Raw genomic sequence first — 19299 nt, 5'->3', positions numbered from 1 at the left:
GTTGACTTAAGTCGTTACTGAAAAAAACACATGACAGACAAAAATAATGTCTGAGAAACAAAAATCTTTACGATAGGGTACACCTTGAATTAATAGATTGAATACACTGGCTTGGCAGAAAATATAATGATATTATTTTTCCCTTTTTTAATTTCGTGGGTACGTTAATATTTTGAAGTCGGTTGTATATATTTTTTAAAATTATTATTTGTTTTTTCTCAATTAGGTCCTTCAACTATTTTAAAATCAAAAATCTCCATTTAAAATTGCCACTGACTTTATGAAAAAATATTCGTATGCGGAAATAATGTCGCTGCTATGTCCAACTTTTCATGTATGTAGATTTACTTCTTCTCCATGGAGTATAATATATTCTTTGGTGCTGTGTTAATAAAGATACACATTTATTTTATTTATAAGCCACAAAGGACACAAATATTAAAATTAAAAAATATGTACATAATTATCGACAAGTTATAATTTCATGTATCTTTCCCGTCTCTTCAATTCATAGACAATCTAGCATTACGAAATGTCAAATTCGCAACATTTTCGTTAATCTGTAGAAATAAAACTTGTTGTGATTTCGTTTTTAGTGAAATAAATGTGATATAATAGTTAATTACAAGCAGTTTTTATGTAATTCGCGGTGTGCGCGTTAAATGAAGTGATGTGTATATAAATGATTTAGTTTAAACGGACGGTTTGTGAGAAATATGTGAATGTCGTGACGACGGATCTTTGTTTACCTTTTTTGCCATGTAAGGAAAAAAATACTATACTATTTCTGCAACCGGAATGTCTTAGAACTAAAACAACGGTAATTTTAAATGGAGACTTTTGCTTTTAATTTTTTTTTCATCGATGTACTTACAAAGACCTTATACTTATTAAGTATAAGGTCTTTGTGTACACTTACTTATTTTTAAAATAATCTAAGCAGTGTTGCCAGAAGGTTACTTTTGTAACCTTTTAGGTGATTTTTTGACTGCATTGGTTACTTTTAGGTTACATTAATAAAAAGGTTACTTTTACGTAATATTGAGGATTTTTTAGAAATAACTTACTATTTCGTATACATAAAACAGAAAGGTCGTTAAATCAAGAAATGCGGACAAGTGCTCAAGAACTCATTGATGTTTCTGTGTCAATTTAACTAACATTCTATTAACTTTTAATACCTTTCCAGTAAAAAATATGAATAGATTGTTAAACAAGGGGCTGAATAGACCCATAGTATAAGAGGTATTTCCTTTTTGTTCAATCTTCAAAATAAGGTTACAATTCTCACTATAAATGAAGATGTCACAATTGACGTTGTGAAATAAGTAAGTTGCAGTAACATTGAATTTTTAAAAAAAATCAAGTATGAATTATTATTCACGTCAATAGTTTTTTAAATTTTTGCTCTTTAATTTTATTTTTCTTATTCCATGAGGAAAAGGCAAACAATCAGGGTCTTACATAAGATGATTCTATTTAGGAGTAACATCTTCTTCGGTATAAAGTAATTTAGTACTTATGTAGCGGCAAACTTGGCTAGTATTCGTAACAGACAGATATTAAAAAAAAAATACTTTAGCCCCTAGAGGCTGAAATGGTGGTTTAGCCATGCTGTGGAACGCAAAAAGCAAGAGTAGTTAGTGAAAAGGTTACTTTTTAGACAAAAAGGTTACTTTTTTTAATATTTCGGGTAACTTCTCACAAGACTCATCTGGCAACACTGATCTAAGAGATTTACTATTACTAACGAATTGAGAAAAACAAAAAAAAATATTGTTACCCGGGATCGAAATCATAATAAGCTAGTAGACACTTTTGTTAAATATTCTTAAATAGATTAATAACTAAGTAGTGTTGAATATTTGAAATTTAAATGAAGTGAGTTTACTTCGTACCCTCGTACCCATCAAAAAACGACAGAATATTGTTGGTGAATTTAAGTGCGATACATATCTATAGGTATTTGTTCTAAGGGCCGGTCGGACCGAAACGAAAGTCACATCTTTGATTCCTCCAATCCTAGATTATTCTTTGCACATCACTAAACGTCATGTTTTGCCTTATAGTTTTAGTTTAGTTAGTCTGTGATGCTTTTGATTGCTTTGATTTGAGTATGACTCAAAAGTAAAATTAAATTAATATTTTAATTGATATAGTGTAAAATTTATTGAATAATTTAATTGCTTGTTTAAAATGAACAAATGACTAAATTGTAATATCCAATGGCTTATACAGAGAAGGTGTCGCTTAACGGCACCGCGCTATCGTTTTTACTGTACGAATGTATGAATTCCGCTAATTGTCAGGTATGAATACACTAATAAATGTTGTAATATAGTTTTAAAAACAAGTTTAATGGAGTTATGTATGTTATTTTCAGGAGGGATTCCTTATCGGCGATGTGACTTCACAAATTACTAACCACATTAACGACTCACAAAATGACAGCGCGCGTTTGGATACTCAAATCGTAATTAGGACCGTGTTACCATTGCCCTCAGTTTCGTTATTTTACTTACCAACTGGTACGATAAAGGAGGATATGCTATCGGAACTACTTGCGTCTGCAGCATCTGAAGTGGTTGGTTGGTATAAGTATAGAAAAAATAGCAGCATTAAACCTACCTTCCGAGACAAATTAATATCTAAAGGACTACAAAAATACTTTGAAAAGTATCATGGAAGGAAAACATTTGTGTCATGTAACTTATCCAGTAAAACATCTTCGGCCAGCTCTACTCACACTCTAATTTATAGGTTCGGGAAGATTAACTGCTTCGACATGTATGAATATGTTGAGGATGTAACAGCAAACTTGGGCGAAAAACTCACTGGATACAAGAAAGCCAACAGAGTATCACAACATTGTATATTTAACAAAATAGTCAAAGAGAGTAACGTCCAAACCAATAACACAGATGAGGCCATATTGAAAATACAGGAGGCAGTGGATGTGAGACTTACAAGAGAAGCCAAAATAGCTGCAACCAATGAATGTTCAATTCGAGAATTGGAAGCAGAAATCAAATTAATGAGCACCATTTTGGCTGACAATCAAGTAGCTGATCTTGAAGCAGCATACAAGAAAATTGTTGAGGAGAAATATATAAACAGAGAAGTTGAAATGGCTCAAGCATGCATTGAGGCATTAAATACTCCTACAACTGTAGACATACTGAGTGTACCTAATATTTTAATTAGTAGCATAAGTAACAACTTATCTGACAGTCGGGGATCTATGCATGTGCTAGAGAACAATTTCCGAAAGAGTCCTTCGCCTGTACTGATGCAGAGTTCTATAAAATCACCAAAATTAAATTATGCTGCAGCGCTCAAGAATAATTCAGATGCAGCTTCTACAAGTGTAAGTTCTTTTTTTTCAATTCAATGACATTTCAATCTGGCGGAGCTTAGTAGGAATACAATCTACAAACAAAACAAAGAGCTGACTAGTTTACCTCTTAACTAAAATAAATAAAATTAGTCAGGTACATTATTTAAGGTGATAGTGGGGCTAATAGTTGACTAGTTGTGGTAAGCTAATATAGCCTTATAATATCTACACTAATACTAGCGGACCCGGTCAAGCTTCGTTTTGACATAAGTGCACATATTCTCTATCCCTACTCTACCCTTCTTTACATCTACCCCTACTCCTACCCTACCCTACTCCTACCCTACCCCTACCTTTGATTTGATTACCCTACCCCTACCCTACCCCTTAACTCTTGAATGTTTGTATGGGAAATAGAAAAGGGCAGTTTTAGGGTTTTCCTGGAAATTATTTGATTTTTTCTCACCTTTTAAACCTTCCCTATACCTCCACAAACATTTCAAGACCAAGATAAGATAAATCTGTTAAGCCGTTCTCAAGTTTTAGCGAGACTAACGAACAGCAATTCATTTTTATATATATAGATTATAAAGATGAAAGATTTTATTCTTTAATAAATTTAATAGGTTCTGAAACTACTGGACAGATTTGAAAAATTAGGATCCTATATTATCCTTGACAAATATTTTTTTTTTCTTTTTCTTCTGATAAACCATCAGCAATTAGTAAAGAAGTATAAGCAGAGGTGTTCTATGGTAACTTTGCTTTACAAACATAGGTTATTACTTATTAACTATTACTAATAAATTACTAATAAATACTATTACTAATAAATTATTATTCACTGGACTCTTCTGCTACGGAAGCCCAGAGGATATTAAGAGGCCATGTTAAAGAGTGCAACGTTCTTTTTGAATTTCATCATATAACTGTATCAGACATTAAAAAAACTTTTAAACTGTTAAAATTAAAAAGAACTGGAGACATGTGGGGCATGTCAGTGAAAGTAATATCTAACATCATTGATGTCATTGCTCCCCACTTAGCTATTATTTTTAATGAATGCGTGGATTTGGGTATCTTTCCGAACCTAATGAAACATGGCAAACTGTTACCACTTTTTAAATCAGGTGACAAAACTGATGTTAATAATTATAGACCATCACACAACAACCAACACAAAAGGTATGAAAAAATCATTTTAAATCAACTTTTAAGTCATTTTAATTTAAATAATTTATTTCACCCTGAACAGTATGGTTTTACTAAAGGTCGCAGTACAACTGATGCAGGTGCTAAACTTTTAAAACATATATATGATGCATGGGAAAATGCTAAGAATGCTATTGGTGTATTTTGTGATTTGTCCAAAGCATTTGATTGTGTTGACCATAACATTGTTTTACTTAAGTTAAGCCACTATGGCATAAAAAGTGTTGCACTCGATCTCATCGCCTCTTATCTTAGTGATAGAACACAAAAGGTATGCATAAATGATTCAAAGTCTCGCGGTTTTTCTAACACAATGGGCGTCCCACAGGGTTCAATTCTGGGTCCTTTTCTATTCCTAGTGTACATAAACGATTTACCACATCATGTTAGCGGCATCTGTGAGATAGTACTGTTTGCTGACGACACATCCCTAATTTTTAAGAGTGACAGAAGTAAAGATAATTCCGACGATGTAAACCGTGCCATATCGCATGTGTCGCATTGGTTCACTGTTAACAACTTACTTTTAAATGCAAAGAAAACTAAATGTATTGAGTTTTCATTACCAAATGTTATAAAATTAGATAAGTCTATAATGATCAATGGTGAAACACTAGAAATAGAGAATTCCACAGTTTTCCTGGGAGTGACCTTGGATTCTAAACTTCAGTGGGGTGCTCATATAGAAAAACTGTCAGGTAAACTCAGCTCAGCTGCTTTTGCAGTGAGAAAAATAAGACAGTTTACTGATGTTGATACAGCTAGACTTGTTTATTTTGCGTACTTTCACAGCGTAATGTCTTACGGTATTTTGTTGTGGGGCAAGGCTGCTGATATACATTCTATATTTGTACTTCAAAAAAGAGCAATTCGAGCAATATATCAACTAAAATCACGCGAGTCCCTTCGTCAAAAGTTTAAAGAAATAGGCATTTTAACAGTAGCCTGTCAGTATATATATAACAGTATAGTTTATGTGAGACAAAATATTAATTTGTACAAACGAAAAGGAGATCTAAACCCACGTCTTACTAGACACGGGCATAAGTTAGTTATTTCTGCATATCGTCTCCAAAGAGTTAAAAAATCTTTTGTGGGTTTGGGTGTACTCTTCTATAACAAGATCCCCAAGACTGTGATGGACTTGCCAATGCACAACTTTAAGCAATGTGTTAAAAAACATTTACTTAGTCAAGGTTACTACACTATTGATGAGTTCCTTAACGACAAAGGTGCTTGGAGGCCATTGGATCAGCTTCCACCTTCACACAGGAAATAAAACTATAAGAAATTGTAATTTAATTGTTATCAAATGTAAATTGTAATACTGTATGACTTTTTCAAAAGAGCAACTGTTGAGTTTCTTGCCGGTATCTTCTCAGCAGAACCTGCCTTCCGAACCGGTGGTAGAATCTTTACAAATAGTCAACTGACGTGTCAAAAGTGCTTGTAAACTGAGCCTACTTGAAATAAATGAATTTTGAATTTGAATTTGAATTTAAACAGGGTGTGAATTAACATTTCACATAAATTTTATTTTTTTTAATTTTGTTAAGAATATAAACATATTGTTTATATTCTTAACAAAATCTAATTAAATATGTGCAAAAAATGTGGGATAAAATTAATAGTTGTTTCACTCTTGAAAGTTTGCCACGATTAACAATAAAAGTACATATTATGAACATCATACAGGTGACTGTCACCATACCCATGCTATCTGAAGAACACTTTAGTCTATAATGTAATATTCAAATGTTTTAGCCTGTCTACCCATGTGGGATCTAAATTCTAAACTGTGGTGATGAATGACATGTCTTATAATATAACCTTCCATTTTTTACAGAAATCCAATTACATTGAGGATTTAATAACCTTTGATGTGGAAGAGAATCACCAGAAACCTATCGTTAATAATACACCAAGTCCAGGTGGTGGGGTAAACTTTGACACGGAGGACAATTACCAGAAATCTATACTTATCAATGATACACCAAGTGGTGGTAGTTCCCCTGAGTAATGGATGTGCCTTATCTTTGTACAGAAATGTAATTAAGTTACCATACATACTAACATGTTAACAAACCTTTTAATTATTCATAAATAACCAATGAGTAATGTCATTACTTCGTTAAGTTTTAAGTCATAACACTATAAAGTTCCAATGTACAGTAATTCATTATTGTTTAATTGACATTTGTTCTATATTGATCATTTATAACTAGTGTTTTTCAGATAGCATGGGTACAGTGACAGTTGCCTTATGACGTTCATAATATGTACTATTATCGTGAATTGTGGCAAACTTTCAAGAGTGAAACAAACTGTCACCATACCCATGCTATCTGAAAAACACTAAGTGTATTTTCTCTTAACAAGATGAGATTCTACTTAATTTTTCCTGTAAATTTTGTACATTTATGTCAACATTTTTAATCAATAGCGTTAAGCAATCATAAACCTGACTCCATATTAATATCATTAAATATATGGTATATTTAATTATATATCACTATGTGGAATTCTTGTACATAATTATGATGTAATTTTAAAATGTTTCATTAACAAAAACATTTATGTGAATTGTAAAATGTATTTTTGTAACAAATTACAACTCATCACAGACAGTTAGATGATTTTCAATTATATCTGATTTAATTCTTACAACTATTTTCTTTGTATTATTTAAAACATTTGAACCTAATGTTTTCGGAAAATGTCATCTAAAAAGGTATATAATGACAATCATCATTAATAACTCATATTTCGTGCTCACTGTTGAGCACGAATCTCCTCTAAAAATAACAGAATTAGGCTAATAGTCCACCACTCTGGCCCAGTGCGGATTGGCAGACTTCACACAAAGAGAATTCTCAGGTATGCAGGTTTCCTAACAATTTTTATCCGTCACTGTTTGAGACACTTGATATTTAGTTTCTTATAATGAACATAACTGAAAGGTTGGAAGTGCATGCCCTACCAATTCGAACCTACGACCTCCGAATCGAAGGCAGAGGACATACTCACTGGGCTATCACGAGTCAGTAATGACAATGATTAGGTATTTCTAATGCTAAACCACCTTCTCATTTTCTCGTTTTCATGCCATGAACAAGCACACGGTTCTGTCTTCATAAGATTACTGTGACGGTTAATAATAAACCAGCTGGTCTATGTTACATAGAATCTCAATTTTGTATATATTATGTCAATTATCATACATCAAAGATAGTGCATCAGCCTGCAGAACCATCAACATATTTATAAACTTGAGACTTTTTCATTAGAAAAATTAATCTAATGAATGAAATTCAAGGTAAAATAAAACTAAATAATTTCATAAGGGATTTATTTAGTAAGTACATATCATATAATTTTATTTAGGATCATTAACTTAACATTAAAATCTTGAATGGCACATTGATATATTATGTAAATATTGATTAAAGTAGGTAGAGATATTTATTTTGTCATATAAATTTCTTACAGACAACGATCTCCTATTAAAAGGTGGATGCACAATCAGCGACCAAATAACGTCCCCACTCAATGAATGCCAAACACAACTTCTTGGCACTCACTTCAAGTAGTCGCATTTGCAAATTCAACCTTAAACTCAGTGCTTAAGGTTGAATTTTCTCTGGATTTAGGATTTTATTGAATATTGGACTATATTTAAAGGTACGTATAATTTTAAATTTCTACATGATTGAGCGTCCTTTTATTATAAGAGGTCAATGCTTACAGACAAGAAAAAGTTTTTGGTTAATTTATTTTACACACATTTAATTTTCTATAGATTATATTTTTGACTAGATCTTATTGCAATAACTCATGTCTATTACCTGTCTCTTATGAGTACCTACTACCTACATAAAACTAAATACAATTAATTTCAAATGGATGGTAGGTACAGCCAGATACAAATTTTATGACGTTTCGGTAGTTAGCTGCGGCTGTTGCTACGCGCACGCTAAAGAGGCTGGACTCATCACCGAGAGATCGGGGTTCGATCCCCGCCCTCAGGACTATTGACCTAAGTATTCTTGGCACAGTCTTTTCAAAAGAAAAAAAAACGAATATCAAGGGTGTTAAAGAGTCGCCTTTGGGGTGATACCCGAGAGGTCATAAAGTTTTAATCGAATTATTTACTAAATTTCATTTTACAGTGTGTATATGTAATTCCCATCTGGAAAAAAGCTTGGAATGTAAGAGTATAAGTCAACAATTCGATCATGTTTTCGATAGATAGCAAAATATTAAATAGGTTTGCTATGTGTAAAACCAAAAACAAAATAAGTAAGTTCTAGAAAAGAAGCTTCCCGTCACCAACATAATAAATGATTTTTTTATCCAATGAGAAATTAGCCCTTGACTGCGATCTCACCTAATATTATGTGATAGTACAGTCTTAGATGAACCGATAATCCTACAAGCTTATTTTATGCAGCAATTGTACCGGAACGTTAAATCGTTTGGTGAATTGAAATCGTCTGCATGGGTGGCAAACAGCTGATGTCTACCATTAGACCAGACCTACGCCAATTTAGTATAATAATAATTATTTTAAAATCCAAACTGACCAGGGTTGGAAGAATCTCTTTTATAATAATACTATTATAATAATATATTTTATAATAGTACTGAATTTGTGATATAAAACCCTTTTCATCCAATAAACAGATGGGTGAAGGTCGTTTCTAATACGGATGTTAGACTGCATATTACATCAATTTACTCTTTGGACTATCCCCCCTCAGACCAATTACCATTGGACCTGCCTCGCTAGACGTTACCCCTCTGTTAATAGTATATGATCACGATCTAACGTGTTTATACAAACTGAATCTATAGAATAAATGTTTTATTGTGTTATAATTACATGTGTTTGTATTACGATTTAAAGGAGATGGTCCAAAATTGTATGGATCCCAGGATCAGTCATTGTACCCTAGCGGAAATAAAAGAAGATATTTTTTTTTTTAACTATTTTTGATTATACAAATCTACGAATTTACTTTAATTCTTTCGAAATAATATTCATTATCTACCAATAAATGAAACATTATTAGGGGTAATAATGGCGGATAGATGACATTTTCAATGCAATATTCGATTTGACGTTTCCTGTCAATTGTCATGTCATAGTTGCTCTATGGGCGCCACTTTGATATAACTCATAAACTTAGGGTTTTAGTTATTTCTTTTTGTTTACTTAGATTTAATCATTTTAATAAATTTTAATAAAATCCTTGTATTTTTAAATTTTAATGATACGGGGTACAAGAGTGGACCTGAAATGGACCATCTCCTTTGTAGTTGTTTGTGTATGGACACAGGATATGTTTATTGGTGTCAACTATTTGAGTGAGTTTACCTCATCCCCCTCAAAAATCGACAGACTTTGTTTGTGAATGTGGGTGTGGGGTGGGAATACTATCCTATGTAATTAGCCTGAGGAGTCCTCCGAGGGAGTCCCTACAGCAGGTCGGCGGCGACGGGCGGGCTGTCGGCCGTGAGCTCGTGCACGGAGTGCGCCAGGCGGCGCGCCTGCTGCACGGCGGTGGCGGCGGGCAGCAGCCCCAGGTGCACGCACACCAGCTCCTTCACGCTCACGCCCTGGCCGTCGCCGGGGAACGCCAGCTCGATCAGCTGCCTGGCAACATCACTATCTGTTTAACATCTCGTTAGTTGACTTCGAACTATTAATTTACTAGCTGACCCGACAAACAAACATTTAGGGTTAGCTTACTTCTACGTCTATCTGTTTCTATCACGTAAGTTTTACACGTTTCCTAACGAATCATTATGAATAACAATCACGACATTTAAATTGACTTGCACGTTTCATACTCTACTTTATCTAATCTCATGAAATAGGAATCTAACAAAATTAAATACTAGTAACTAGTACATTTTCCGCGACTTACAAGGTAAAGCAGTTTCCAATATATTCGGGATAGTTTGTTCCATATCAGAGATCGAATCAGTGATTTTCCTAATAATACAAAGCTAAAATGCACTTAAAATATAGATTTTTATTTAAATCAATAATGTGATTCGAGTGACACCAAAATTTTAATACGAAATACAATATTTTTTTTAAATGTAAACTAACAGGCAAATATTGACAACCGTACAGACTACAGCCATATCTTCATACTCGTATTTGCATCACAATATAAATTACTATGAAAAATTGAAAATTGAAATTGAAATTTTAGAATTTGTTTATCGTGAGTGTTATTCATATTAATTGATTATGAAACACGGCTAAAACTCACGTGATATTAGATCGGAGTGTGCCCCGACTAGTTTGGAACCCATACGGGGCCCTTAGTCATGAGCTGGTTCTTGCATCGCGGCACGATCCAAACCAAACTAATCGGGCATACTCCGATCTAATATCACGTGAGTTTTAGCCGTGTTTCATAATCAATTAATATGAAATTGAAATTGTTAATTAATTAAGAATCTTTAATTAAATTAATTAATTATTTAATTAAAATATACCAACTCGAAATTTTATAAAATATAAACAAAACATTGTTAAAAAAATCAAGAATCCAGAGCTCTAACTGTGCTATAATAGTAAAAAAGTTATATTATAACACACTTTCCAAACAAAGAGCAATGTTATAATGTATTTTTTTAATTTATTACATTATGCATGTGAATAATCTATGCCATTGTACCTGTGGTGCGTGCTTAGCGTGTCAGCGGGGAGCGGGTGCGTACCTGTGGTGCGTGCTTAGCGTGTCAGCGGGGAGCGGGTGCGTACCTGTGGTGCGTGCTTAGCGTGTCAACGGGGAGCGGGTGCGTACCTGTGGTGCGCGCCGAGCATGTCAGCGGGCGGAGGCAGCGCGCGCACGGCGGCGGGGTGCGGGGGCGCGGCGGGGCGGGCAGGCGCGCCGCGGCGCTCGAACCAGCGCACGGCGCACACGTGCAGCGCGCCGCGCCGCCACACCGCCGCGCCGTAGCCCTCGCGCAGCGCGCGCATCGCCGTGCTCAGCGTGCTGCGGACCTACACACACACGGATTTCGCGAATTCATTTCATCTCGCTCTCTTTATACGGACTTCGCGAATTCATTTCATCTCGCTCTCTTTATACGGAATTCACGAATTCATTTCATCTCGCTCTCTTTATACGGACTTCACGAATTCATTTCATCTCGCTCTCTTTATACGGACTTCACGAATTCATTTCATCTCGCTCTCTTTATACGGACTTCACGAATTCATTTCATCTCGCTCTCTTTATACGGACTTCACGAATTCATTTCATCTCGCTCTCTTTATACGGACTTCACGAATTCATTGAATCTCGCTCTCTTTATACGGACTTCACGAATTCATTTCATCTCGCTCTCTTTATACGGACTTCACGAATTCATTGAATCTCGCTCTCTTTATACGGACTTCACGAATTCATTTCATCTCGCTCTCTTTATACGGACTTCACGAATTCATTGAATCTCGCTCTCTTTATCGTCGAGCTATATTAATATTATTATAAAGAGGAAGGATTTCATTGTTTGTTTGCTTTGATTAGTTTCTGAAACTACTGAACCGATTTGAAAAATTCTTCCTCGTCCGATTACATTTTTCGTAACGTCCCCAATCAACCGTGTGTAAAAAAGATTTTAGACTACAAAAAACACACAGAAGTTAAATGCATACATAGTTTGGGTGTACAATTTTGCGTTATTGCGTTCGAAGTTGAAACTGCTCACCGTGCGCTGCGTGAGCATGTCGACGCAGTCCGCCATGTCCGGCGCCAGGAAGCGTCCGGTGCTGCGGTCGATGTACACGAAGTGGATGAGTCCGGGGAACTCCTCCACATACTTGTGTAGAGTCAGGGAACTACCCGCGTCCGGCTCGCCAGTGACAACCCACGTTAAGCGAAATACTTCGTTGCAACATACTTTTAACACCACTATGATACATGGAGTGATCGTTCCAAACATATATATTTAGTTAAATACATGCATTAGGTATCTAAGCGTGACGGAAATATTTAGGCACAGTGGCGTGCACCAACGTATGTAAACACTAGACTAGGCCATCGACCTCTTATAATAAAAGGACGCACAATCATGTAGAAAATTTCACATAAAAACTGGTCAGCTTTGACAGTTTTAGAATGATTAATAAAGAAAATTATACCTAAAGGTCTTTAAATATAGTCCAATATTCAATAAAATCCCAAATTCAGATGAAATTCAACCTTAAGGATTGAGTTCAAGGTTGAATTTGCAAATGCGGCTACTTGAATTGAGTGCCAAGAACTTGGGTTTGACACACATTGAGTGAGGACGTTTTTGGTCGCTGATTGTGGATCCACTTTTTAATAGGAGATTGATGCACTAGACATACAAATTATACTAAATGGATATTGTGATCGTTAATATGGCCTTGTAACAATGCGTTTCTAAGGTCTGTGTTCTAAAGGTGACCGCATCTATTTGCCGTGCTTCTTCGTACTATTTTCCTGTTTGAATGGATGATGAAACCAATGTTTAGGGTTCTGTGCTTATAAAAGAAGGAATCCTCATAGGACCACTTTTTATTTATCTTTTCTTAAGAACGTCGCACATAATTTACACGGCTGGATTGCATCCTACGGCGTCGTCTACTAAATTAGTCCGTGGTTTCAACCGTTAAAATGCATTACCAAAACAAACGAGGTTTTAAACAGTAGTGAACCCGTCACCATAAATAAGACATGCATGGAAGGTTAGGTTAGGTTAATAATTAAATATCTACATACGAGTATGAGTATAAATGAGTTATGAAAATATACCTACAAAATATAACAGGCGCGTTCGAAACATCCAAGGGTTATTGTTTACCCCTCTTCTAAATTATACTTCACACAAAGTTGTTCACCAATAAGCAAACAACATAGTTTTGGACTGTAGTTTCCTTTTGTAACATATATGTTTGTGTCATTTTACACCCTTTTTAAGTCAATTTCGACTCAGAGCTTGAGAATGCTTGTATCATTCTCAAGCTAAAAGTAGAAATTGACTTAAAAAGGGTGTTAAAAGGGCCACGATTTTTTATCCAAATGAATTCACATATACTACTATGTTTACACAAATACAAAAAACGTGACAAACAAAAAGCTTTTTGAAAAGGATATGACTCCAAACTGAAGTATCGCATCGCTTTCACGCGAAGGAAGTCGATGTACGGGGCCAACAGGGCCCTGACCTCCTTCACAGGGTGTTCCAACTTAAGGCTCGGTATGTCAGGCTTGAGGTGGTCAATGACGGCGTCCAGGGCGGTGTGCAGCGCTGTCGCGGTGGTCTCCGGCGTCAGCGGCGTGGTGGTCGTGCACGACTTGCGCAACTCTATCATCTTGGTGGTGATGCGAGCGCATAGTGTGGAGTTACCCTTATTTTTACGCAACGCTTCTGTGGTCTACAACGTCATAAAAAGAAAGATAGAAAATATCTATCGACTTGGCAAGCGCTCTAAGCAATGTTATTGAATATAATATGTATTAATTGTAACATACGAGTATATTGTGTATTCACGCGATGGCCAAGTCAATCTATTTATTTAAAATATAAAAGATTTTTAATATCGATAATATGTGCAATATAAGATGTTGTTAGGTTAGCTAATTACGTAATAATTTGAAACAGAAGATCCCTTAATTACGGACAGAATAAAGTAATCGACTTGGTATTACATGGATCTCACAACTTTTTGCGGTAGAATAACTGATTGCGAGAGTTGCTACATTGTTTTTTATGGCATCTTTATTTACTACATTATGCCACACATCACAATGGCACTGATTTTCAGCTGGAACCTAGTTCCAAGTGCCAGACAAACCCATATTCTAAGCTAGGTAAATAAAATCTATAATATAGAAATTAATGTATGAAAATGTGTTTAGTAGAATACCAAAAACTTTAGGTCGGATGTTTAGAAAAGGCTCAAATATGTGGAAAAAAGAACACAAATTCTAATTGCTTCCTTAGGATATAAGGTTAACCAAAAAAAAGAACAATAGACGCAATAGCAAGTGTAGAATAATAACTTGTGTAGAATAAAAAAAAACGCAACCATCTGACGTTCGGCCTATATACCAAAAACCAAGAATGTATTGAATTTTTTGATGTACAAACCTTTTTTAATGTTGCTTCCAAAGAGTCGAGAGTATTTGGTAGCACTTCCAAATTCCTTTGCAATAAAAGTCGACGCAGATTCGACAATATCTGACTAGACATATGCACTGCAATGCCCACCTCCCTAAAATTTAATTTAATGGTTTTTTAAATAATTGTGAAATGAAGATGAAGGCATAAATATCTCATTGCCTCCAAGGCACTTTGTCATTAATAAATTCATAAATAAGTAAGAATAAGTAAAACATTGTTTCAACTTAGGCATTAGCTATCTTGTACCTTGTCAATGTCGCCGTTTTATATTTGTTATTAATTATTAATTGTTATTAATTATTGTTGTTTAGCCCAAAATTAATACTTACGTTTATTGTAAGATGGCATAAGTTTAATAAAAGATTTACATATCTCATTGACATGTGTCAGAAACGCAAGAGTGGTCAGCCGCCTGATGCGGTTGTCAAAGCGGTTGACCGCTACGGCGGCAAACTGCAATGAAACCGCGTAAAGCAGTTGAAATGCTCGAAGACATGTGGGTCCATCAACGAAATGACGCCATCCAAAGAATTTCAACCGCGGCGATTGAATTGAGAACTTCGACGGCGTCATTTCGTTATTGGAGCTACGTCTTCGAGCGGTCTAGCCACTATAGGTACGCGGTTTCATCGCTTGACGCCTGAAATTCTGACCGCTAAAACGATTTGCTTAGACGACTAACAGCTAGTGCCCTAGTGCCTTAATAATGCTATATTCTTATTCAATAATTAGGGTAATTACCTTAGTTCCATATCAATGAGAACAGCGAACACGACGCGCGGCGCGAGCTCCGCGAGGTGCAGCGAGTGCGGCGCGCACGGGCTGCCCGACCCGCCGCCGCACAGGTGAACGATGGCGCTGTTCTCCTGCGACAGCCCTGATGACGTCATCACAACTCAATGAGAACAGCGAACACGACGCGCGGCGCGAGCTCCGCGAGGTGCAGCGAGTGCGGCGCGCACGGGCTGCCCGACCCGCCGCCGCACAGGTGAACGATGGCGCTGTTCTCCTGCGACAGCCCTGATGACGTCATCACAACTCAATGAGAACAGCGAACACGACGCGCGGCGCGAGCTCCGCGAGGTGCAGCGAGTGCGGCGCGCACGGGCTGCCCGACCCGCCGCCGCACAGGTGCACGATGGCGCTGTTCTCCTGCGACAGCCCTGATGACGTCATCACAACTCAATGAGAACAGCGAACACGACGCGCGGCGCCAGCTCCGCGAGGTGCAGCGAGTGCGGCGCGCACGGGCTGCCCGACCCGCCGCCGCACAGGTGCACGATGGCGCTGTTCTCCTGCGACAGCCCTGATGACGTCATCACAACTCAATGAGAACAGCGAACACGACGCGCGGCGCCAGCTCCGCGAGGTGCAGCGAGTGCGGCGCGCACGGGCTGCCCGACCCGCCGCCGCACAGGTGCACGATGGCGCTGTTCTCCTGCGACAGCCCTGATGACGTCATCACAACTCAATGAGAACAGCGAACACGACGCGCGGCGCGAGCTCCGCGAGGTGCTGATGACGTCATCACAATACGCGGAGTTCGGATTAATGTTTTGACCGCAATTTGTCATGCACATCATATACTTACACGGTAAGTGAACATTTTCACTAGTGCTGTCATTTTCTCGCATCTCCCTCCAATATTCCTGAGCGGCGACACACTGCACACTCAGCAGGATGAGATCTGGCGGCATTAGATCTTCACATCCACGGCTAGAAAAAAAATATTATAAATCCTTTTTAAGTTTCTGGTATAGTAGGCATAATTCCACCTATTTTATTATTTGGCAGTGAGGTAAAAGAAATAACAAGTGCAAACTTCAAAAACGAATATCCACTGTTCAATTTGAATACTACTATTGGAATTATATATCAAATTAGAAAGTTTAAATACCTGGAGTATAAAGCCAACATCTTATCTCCAACAAACAGTAGAATATGGTAATGTTGGTGTGGCGAGCACTTGATCTCCTTCGAGACAGTTCTCAATGCGTTCAGAGCAGCTCCGGTTGCCCCACTCTCCCCTATCACTCCACTGGCACCTGGGATTGAGTCACCTTTGTCACGACTCTCTAGCAGCACTGATAACCATTCCTGATATGTGGAGGAATGTAATCTGAAAATGAGTTATAACTTAAAAGTAAGAAGTTATAATATATAAAGCTGAACGGAAGAGTTTGTTTGTTTGTTTGATTGAACACGTTAATCTCAGGAACTACTGGTCCGATTTGAAAAAATATTTCAGTGTTAGATAGCCCATTTATCAAGGAAAGCTATAGGCTATATATTATCCCCGTTTTCCTACGGGAATAGGAACCACGCGGGTAAAACCACGCGGCGTCAGCTAGTAATTTATAAGTAAGAAGTTATATCAATTTGATCTTGATCCTTTTTGAATCATTGATTAAAAAATTCTTTTTATTAAGATTAAACATGGAAATGTCAATAGCCTCTATATAATTAAACTAGCATATGTTGCGTCGTTTCTCCTGCATGTAAACAAACAATCAAATTTTTCCTCTTTATAATAGATAGTATAGATATGTAGTATGTCTAAAAAAACCTCATCTAAATATTTTTTTGTTTGTAAGTATTCAAATGTTAGTTCTATATTACACTTACAAGTTGATGTTCTGGCCACAAATATGCTGCACAAGGGTTTTACAATCAAGCAGTTCACGATGTGCATCGTCAATGTCATCCTCACTGATTATCATGAACACATGGTCTAGCCACTGTAATTGAAGATTAAAGTTAGAACAAAAAAGATTTAAGTAACTAAATATTCGAATTTAATAATAATAATAATTGGATTATTCATTAATTTACAACTGGGAGGTCAAAATGTCATCTAAAGGCGAAGTTGTCGCATTCCCATCTCTTTTGTACCAACTCAATGAAAGAGATAGTGTTATTTCTGGTTGCACCTCCATTGGTTAAATGTTGTCTATTTCTCTTCACAAGGTTAACTTGATGCTCGTATATAGAGCCACTGGGAAGCATCTCCCAGCTGAGGTTCACTTATGAATTTATTTCTGTAAATTAGTACAGATGTGGTGGACAGCTTTGGCCATTTCTAGTTAGTCAGCTAGATATTTGTGTGGGGAAATTTATACTTGGAACATGCGGGCTATTAAACTTTTAAAGGTTCAACTCAACTCTGCACTGAGGTTTAGTCTCAGACTAGGACTATTATCATACCTAATCCTATCACTCTTAAAACTAATAAGAGAGAAAATTTTCATGGATTTTCATCAATATAGATCCTTTAATGTCTTGGTCTCTGAAGATCAATACATACCTCATCAAATACTATGGTTGTGTTATCTTTACATTGCATGGAGGTATAGGTATTGCTGAACTGTGCTGCCATAACTCTCTGAGATGTGATGATCGGCGAGAGCAGCTGTGATATGTGGTGATTGTCTGTGATATTTCCATCCTTCTCCTTTAAAAAGTTTTAATCAATATTAATGAAATATCTGCCTTTACAGTCAATTGGTAAAATCATCACAATTTTATTATAGCTCAGTAAGTTCATTGATGACACTCCCATGACATGTGGGTGACGGAGGGAAATGACTTGCGGCTATAAATTCTCAGCTAAAAATCATGGCCACATATGATGGTGGCAGGAATACTAGCTCCATTTCTGCATTGGACAGCGAGGCTGGTCCTTTGCACAAAAAATTAATAACTCTCGGTCATTCCAATAGAAAAACAGATTATTTGTGAGTGTCATAAATTATAGTATAAACCTGTATTCCCACGGGAATGGAATAATAAGTGTGATCACGGTGTTAAACAGTTGAATTGAAAGATTCGCGCAAACAAAATTTTACGCAAACGGAGTTGCTGGCGTCCGGTAGTACTCAAATATTTAACTTTTTCTTTCAATTGCAAAACAGCTGATGATGATTATGTTAATGCCAGAAACAGGTATTTTAAGTTACTATTATAGATTTTTTTTAAACTTTATTAGGTCTAGTTATTAGACGATCTACGATATTGATTTACCGACGTTGAGGCTAATTTTCTTGTAATTGATAGTTGTATAATATTGTGACTTACTTGACCATTAAATGTTTTCATACGACATAGAAAACTTTCATCCCATTTAGAAAATAATAAATCGTTCACATTGTCAAATATCAAAACTGCTTTCATTTTTATGGTAACTTTAATCTCTAAAACTCTGAGTTAGTACAATGAAATCTGATGGTTATGACTGTTATCTGCTCAAGTAATTGGTGCTAATATTAAATTTTGCTATTATAAAATGAAATCACTTCGTAACACACGTAAAATTATTTTTATTTATTTACATAATACTTTTTACAAACTGGCATAGCTCTAAGGCTCTGAGTTCAAGCTTTTTTAGTCTAAAAAGAATTATTTTGAGTCCACAGAGTATTAAGACTTTGAGTCTTTATACTCTATGTAAAGATCCATAGTCTATCGCAATTTCGTCGATATATCGCTCAGACAAATTATCTATGGACCTTTATATCTAGATGTTACCCTTCATCAAAATAAAAAATCAACGATGTAACGCGTATAAAAAGCTGTTT

The 19299-nt window shown here is 36.3% G+C and overlaps 2 protein-coding genes across 2 annotated transcripts; one reads left to right on the top strand and one right to left on the bottom strand.

Annotated features, from left to right (window-relative positions):
* Positions 1 to 2064: 2064 nt before the first annotated feature.
* LOC112046506 (BRISC complex subunit FAM175B) lies at positions 2065 to 7219 on the top strand. The gene is made up of 3 exons (XM_024083145.2): positions 2065 to 2309; positions 2384 to 3367; positions 6396 to 7219. Exons 1-3 carry the CDS (start codon positions 2226 to 2228, stop codon positions 6567 to 6569), a joined length of 1242 nt encoding a protein of 413 aa, XP_023938913.2. The 5' UTR covers positions 2065 to 2225; the 3' UTR covers positions 6570 to 7219.
* A 664-nt stretch (positions 7220 to 7883) lies between these two features.
* Positions 7884 to 19096, bottom strand: LOC112046113 (BLOC-3 complex member HPS1). The gene is made up of 11 exons (XM_052885074.1): positions 18800 to 19096; positions 18030 to 18176; positions 17351 to 17463; positions 16623 to 16844; positions 16317 to 16441; positions 15467 to 15602; positions 14693 to 14816; positions 13696 to 13976; positions 12284 to 12434; positions 11374 to 11573; positions 7884 to 10205 (listed from the first exon to the last, which is right to left on the bottom strand). Exons 1-11 carry the CDS (start codon positions 18893 to 18895, stop codon positions 10028 to 10030), a joined length of 1773 nt encoding a protein of 590 aa, XP_052741034.1. The 5' UTR covers positions 18896 to 19096; the 3' UTR covers positions 7884 to 10027.
* Between the last annotated feature and the right edge of the window lie 203 nt (positions 19097 to 19299).

This window comes from Bicyclus anynana, chromosome 13 (genome assembly GCF_947172395.1).
Source record: "Bicyclus anynana chromosome 13, ilBicAnyn1.1, whole genome shotgun sequence".
Classification (NCBI taxonomy): Eukaryota; Metazoa; Arthropoda; class Insecta; order Lepidoptera; family Nymphalidae; genus Bicyclus; species Bicyclus anynana.
The sequence above is the reverse complement of the archived record's forward strand: the minus strand, read 5'-3'. Positions and strand labels throughout refer to the sequence as shown.

Excerpts from the sequence above, each read along its gene's own strand:
- LOC112046113 (XM_052885074.1), bottom strand. The coding sequence starts at position 18,895 with ATGAAAGCAGTTTTGATATTTGACAATGTGAACGATTTATTATTTTCT. Across the intron at positions 18,177-18,799 it reads TGAAAACATTTAATGGTCAA|GAGAAGGATGGAAATATCAC; the intron begins GTAAGTCACAAT and ends AACTTTTTAAAG. Across the intron at positions 10,206-11,373 it reads ATGCTCGGCGCGCACCACAG|GCAGCTGATCGAGCTGGCGT; the intron begins GTACGCACCCGC and ends TGATGTTGCCAG.
- LOC112046506 (XM_024083145.2), top strand. The coding sequence starts at position 2,226 with ATGGCTTATACAGAGAAGGTGTCGCTTAACGGCACCGCGCTATCGTTT. Across the intron at positions 2,310-2,383 it reads TGAATTCCGCTAATTGTCAG|GAGGGATTCCTTATCGGCGA; the intron begins GTATGAATACAC and ends TGTTATTTTCAG. Across the intron at positions 3,368-6,395 it reads CAGATGCAGCTTCTACAAGT|AAATCCAATTACATTGAGGA; the intron begins GTAAGTTCTTTT and ends CATTTTTTACAG.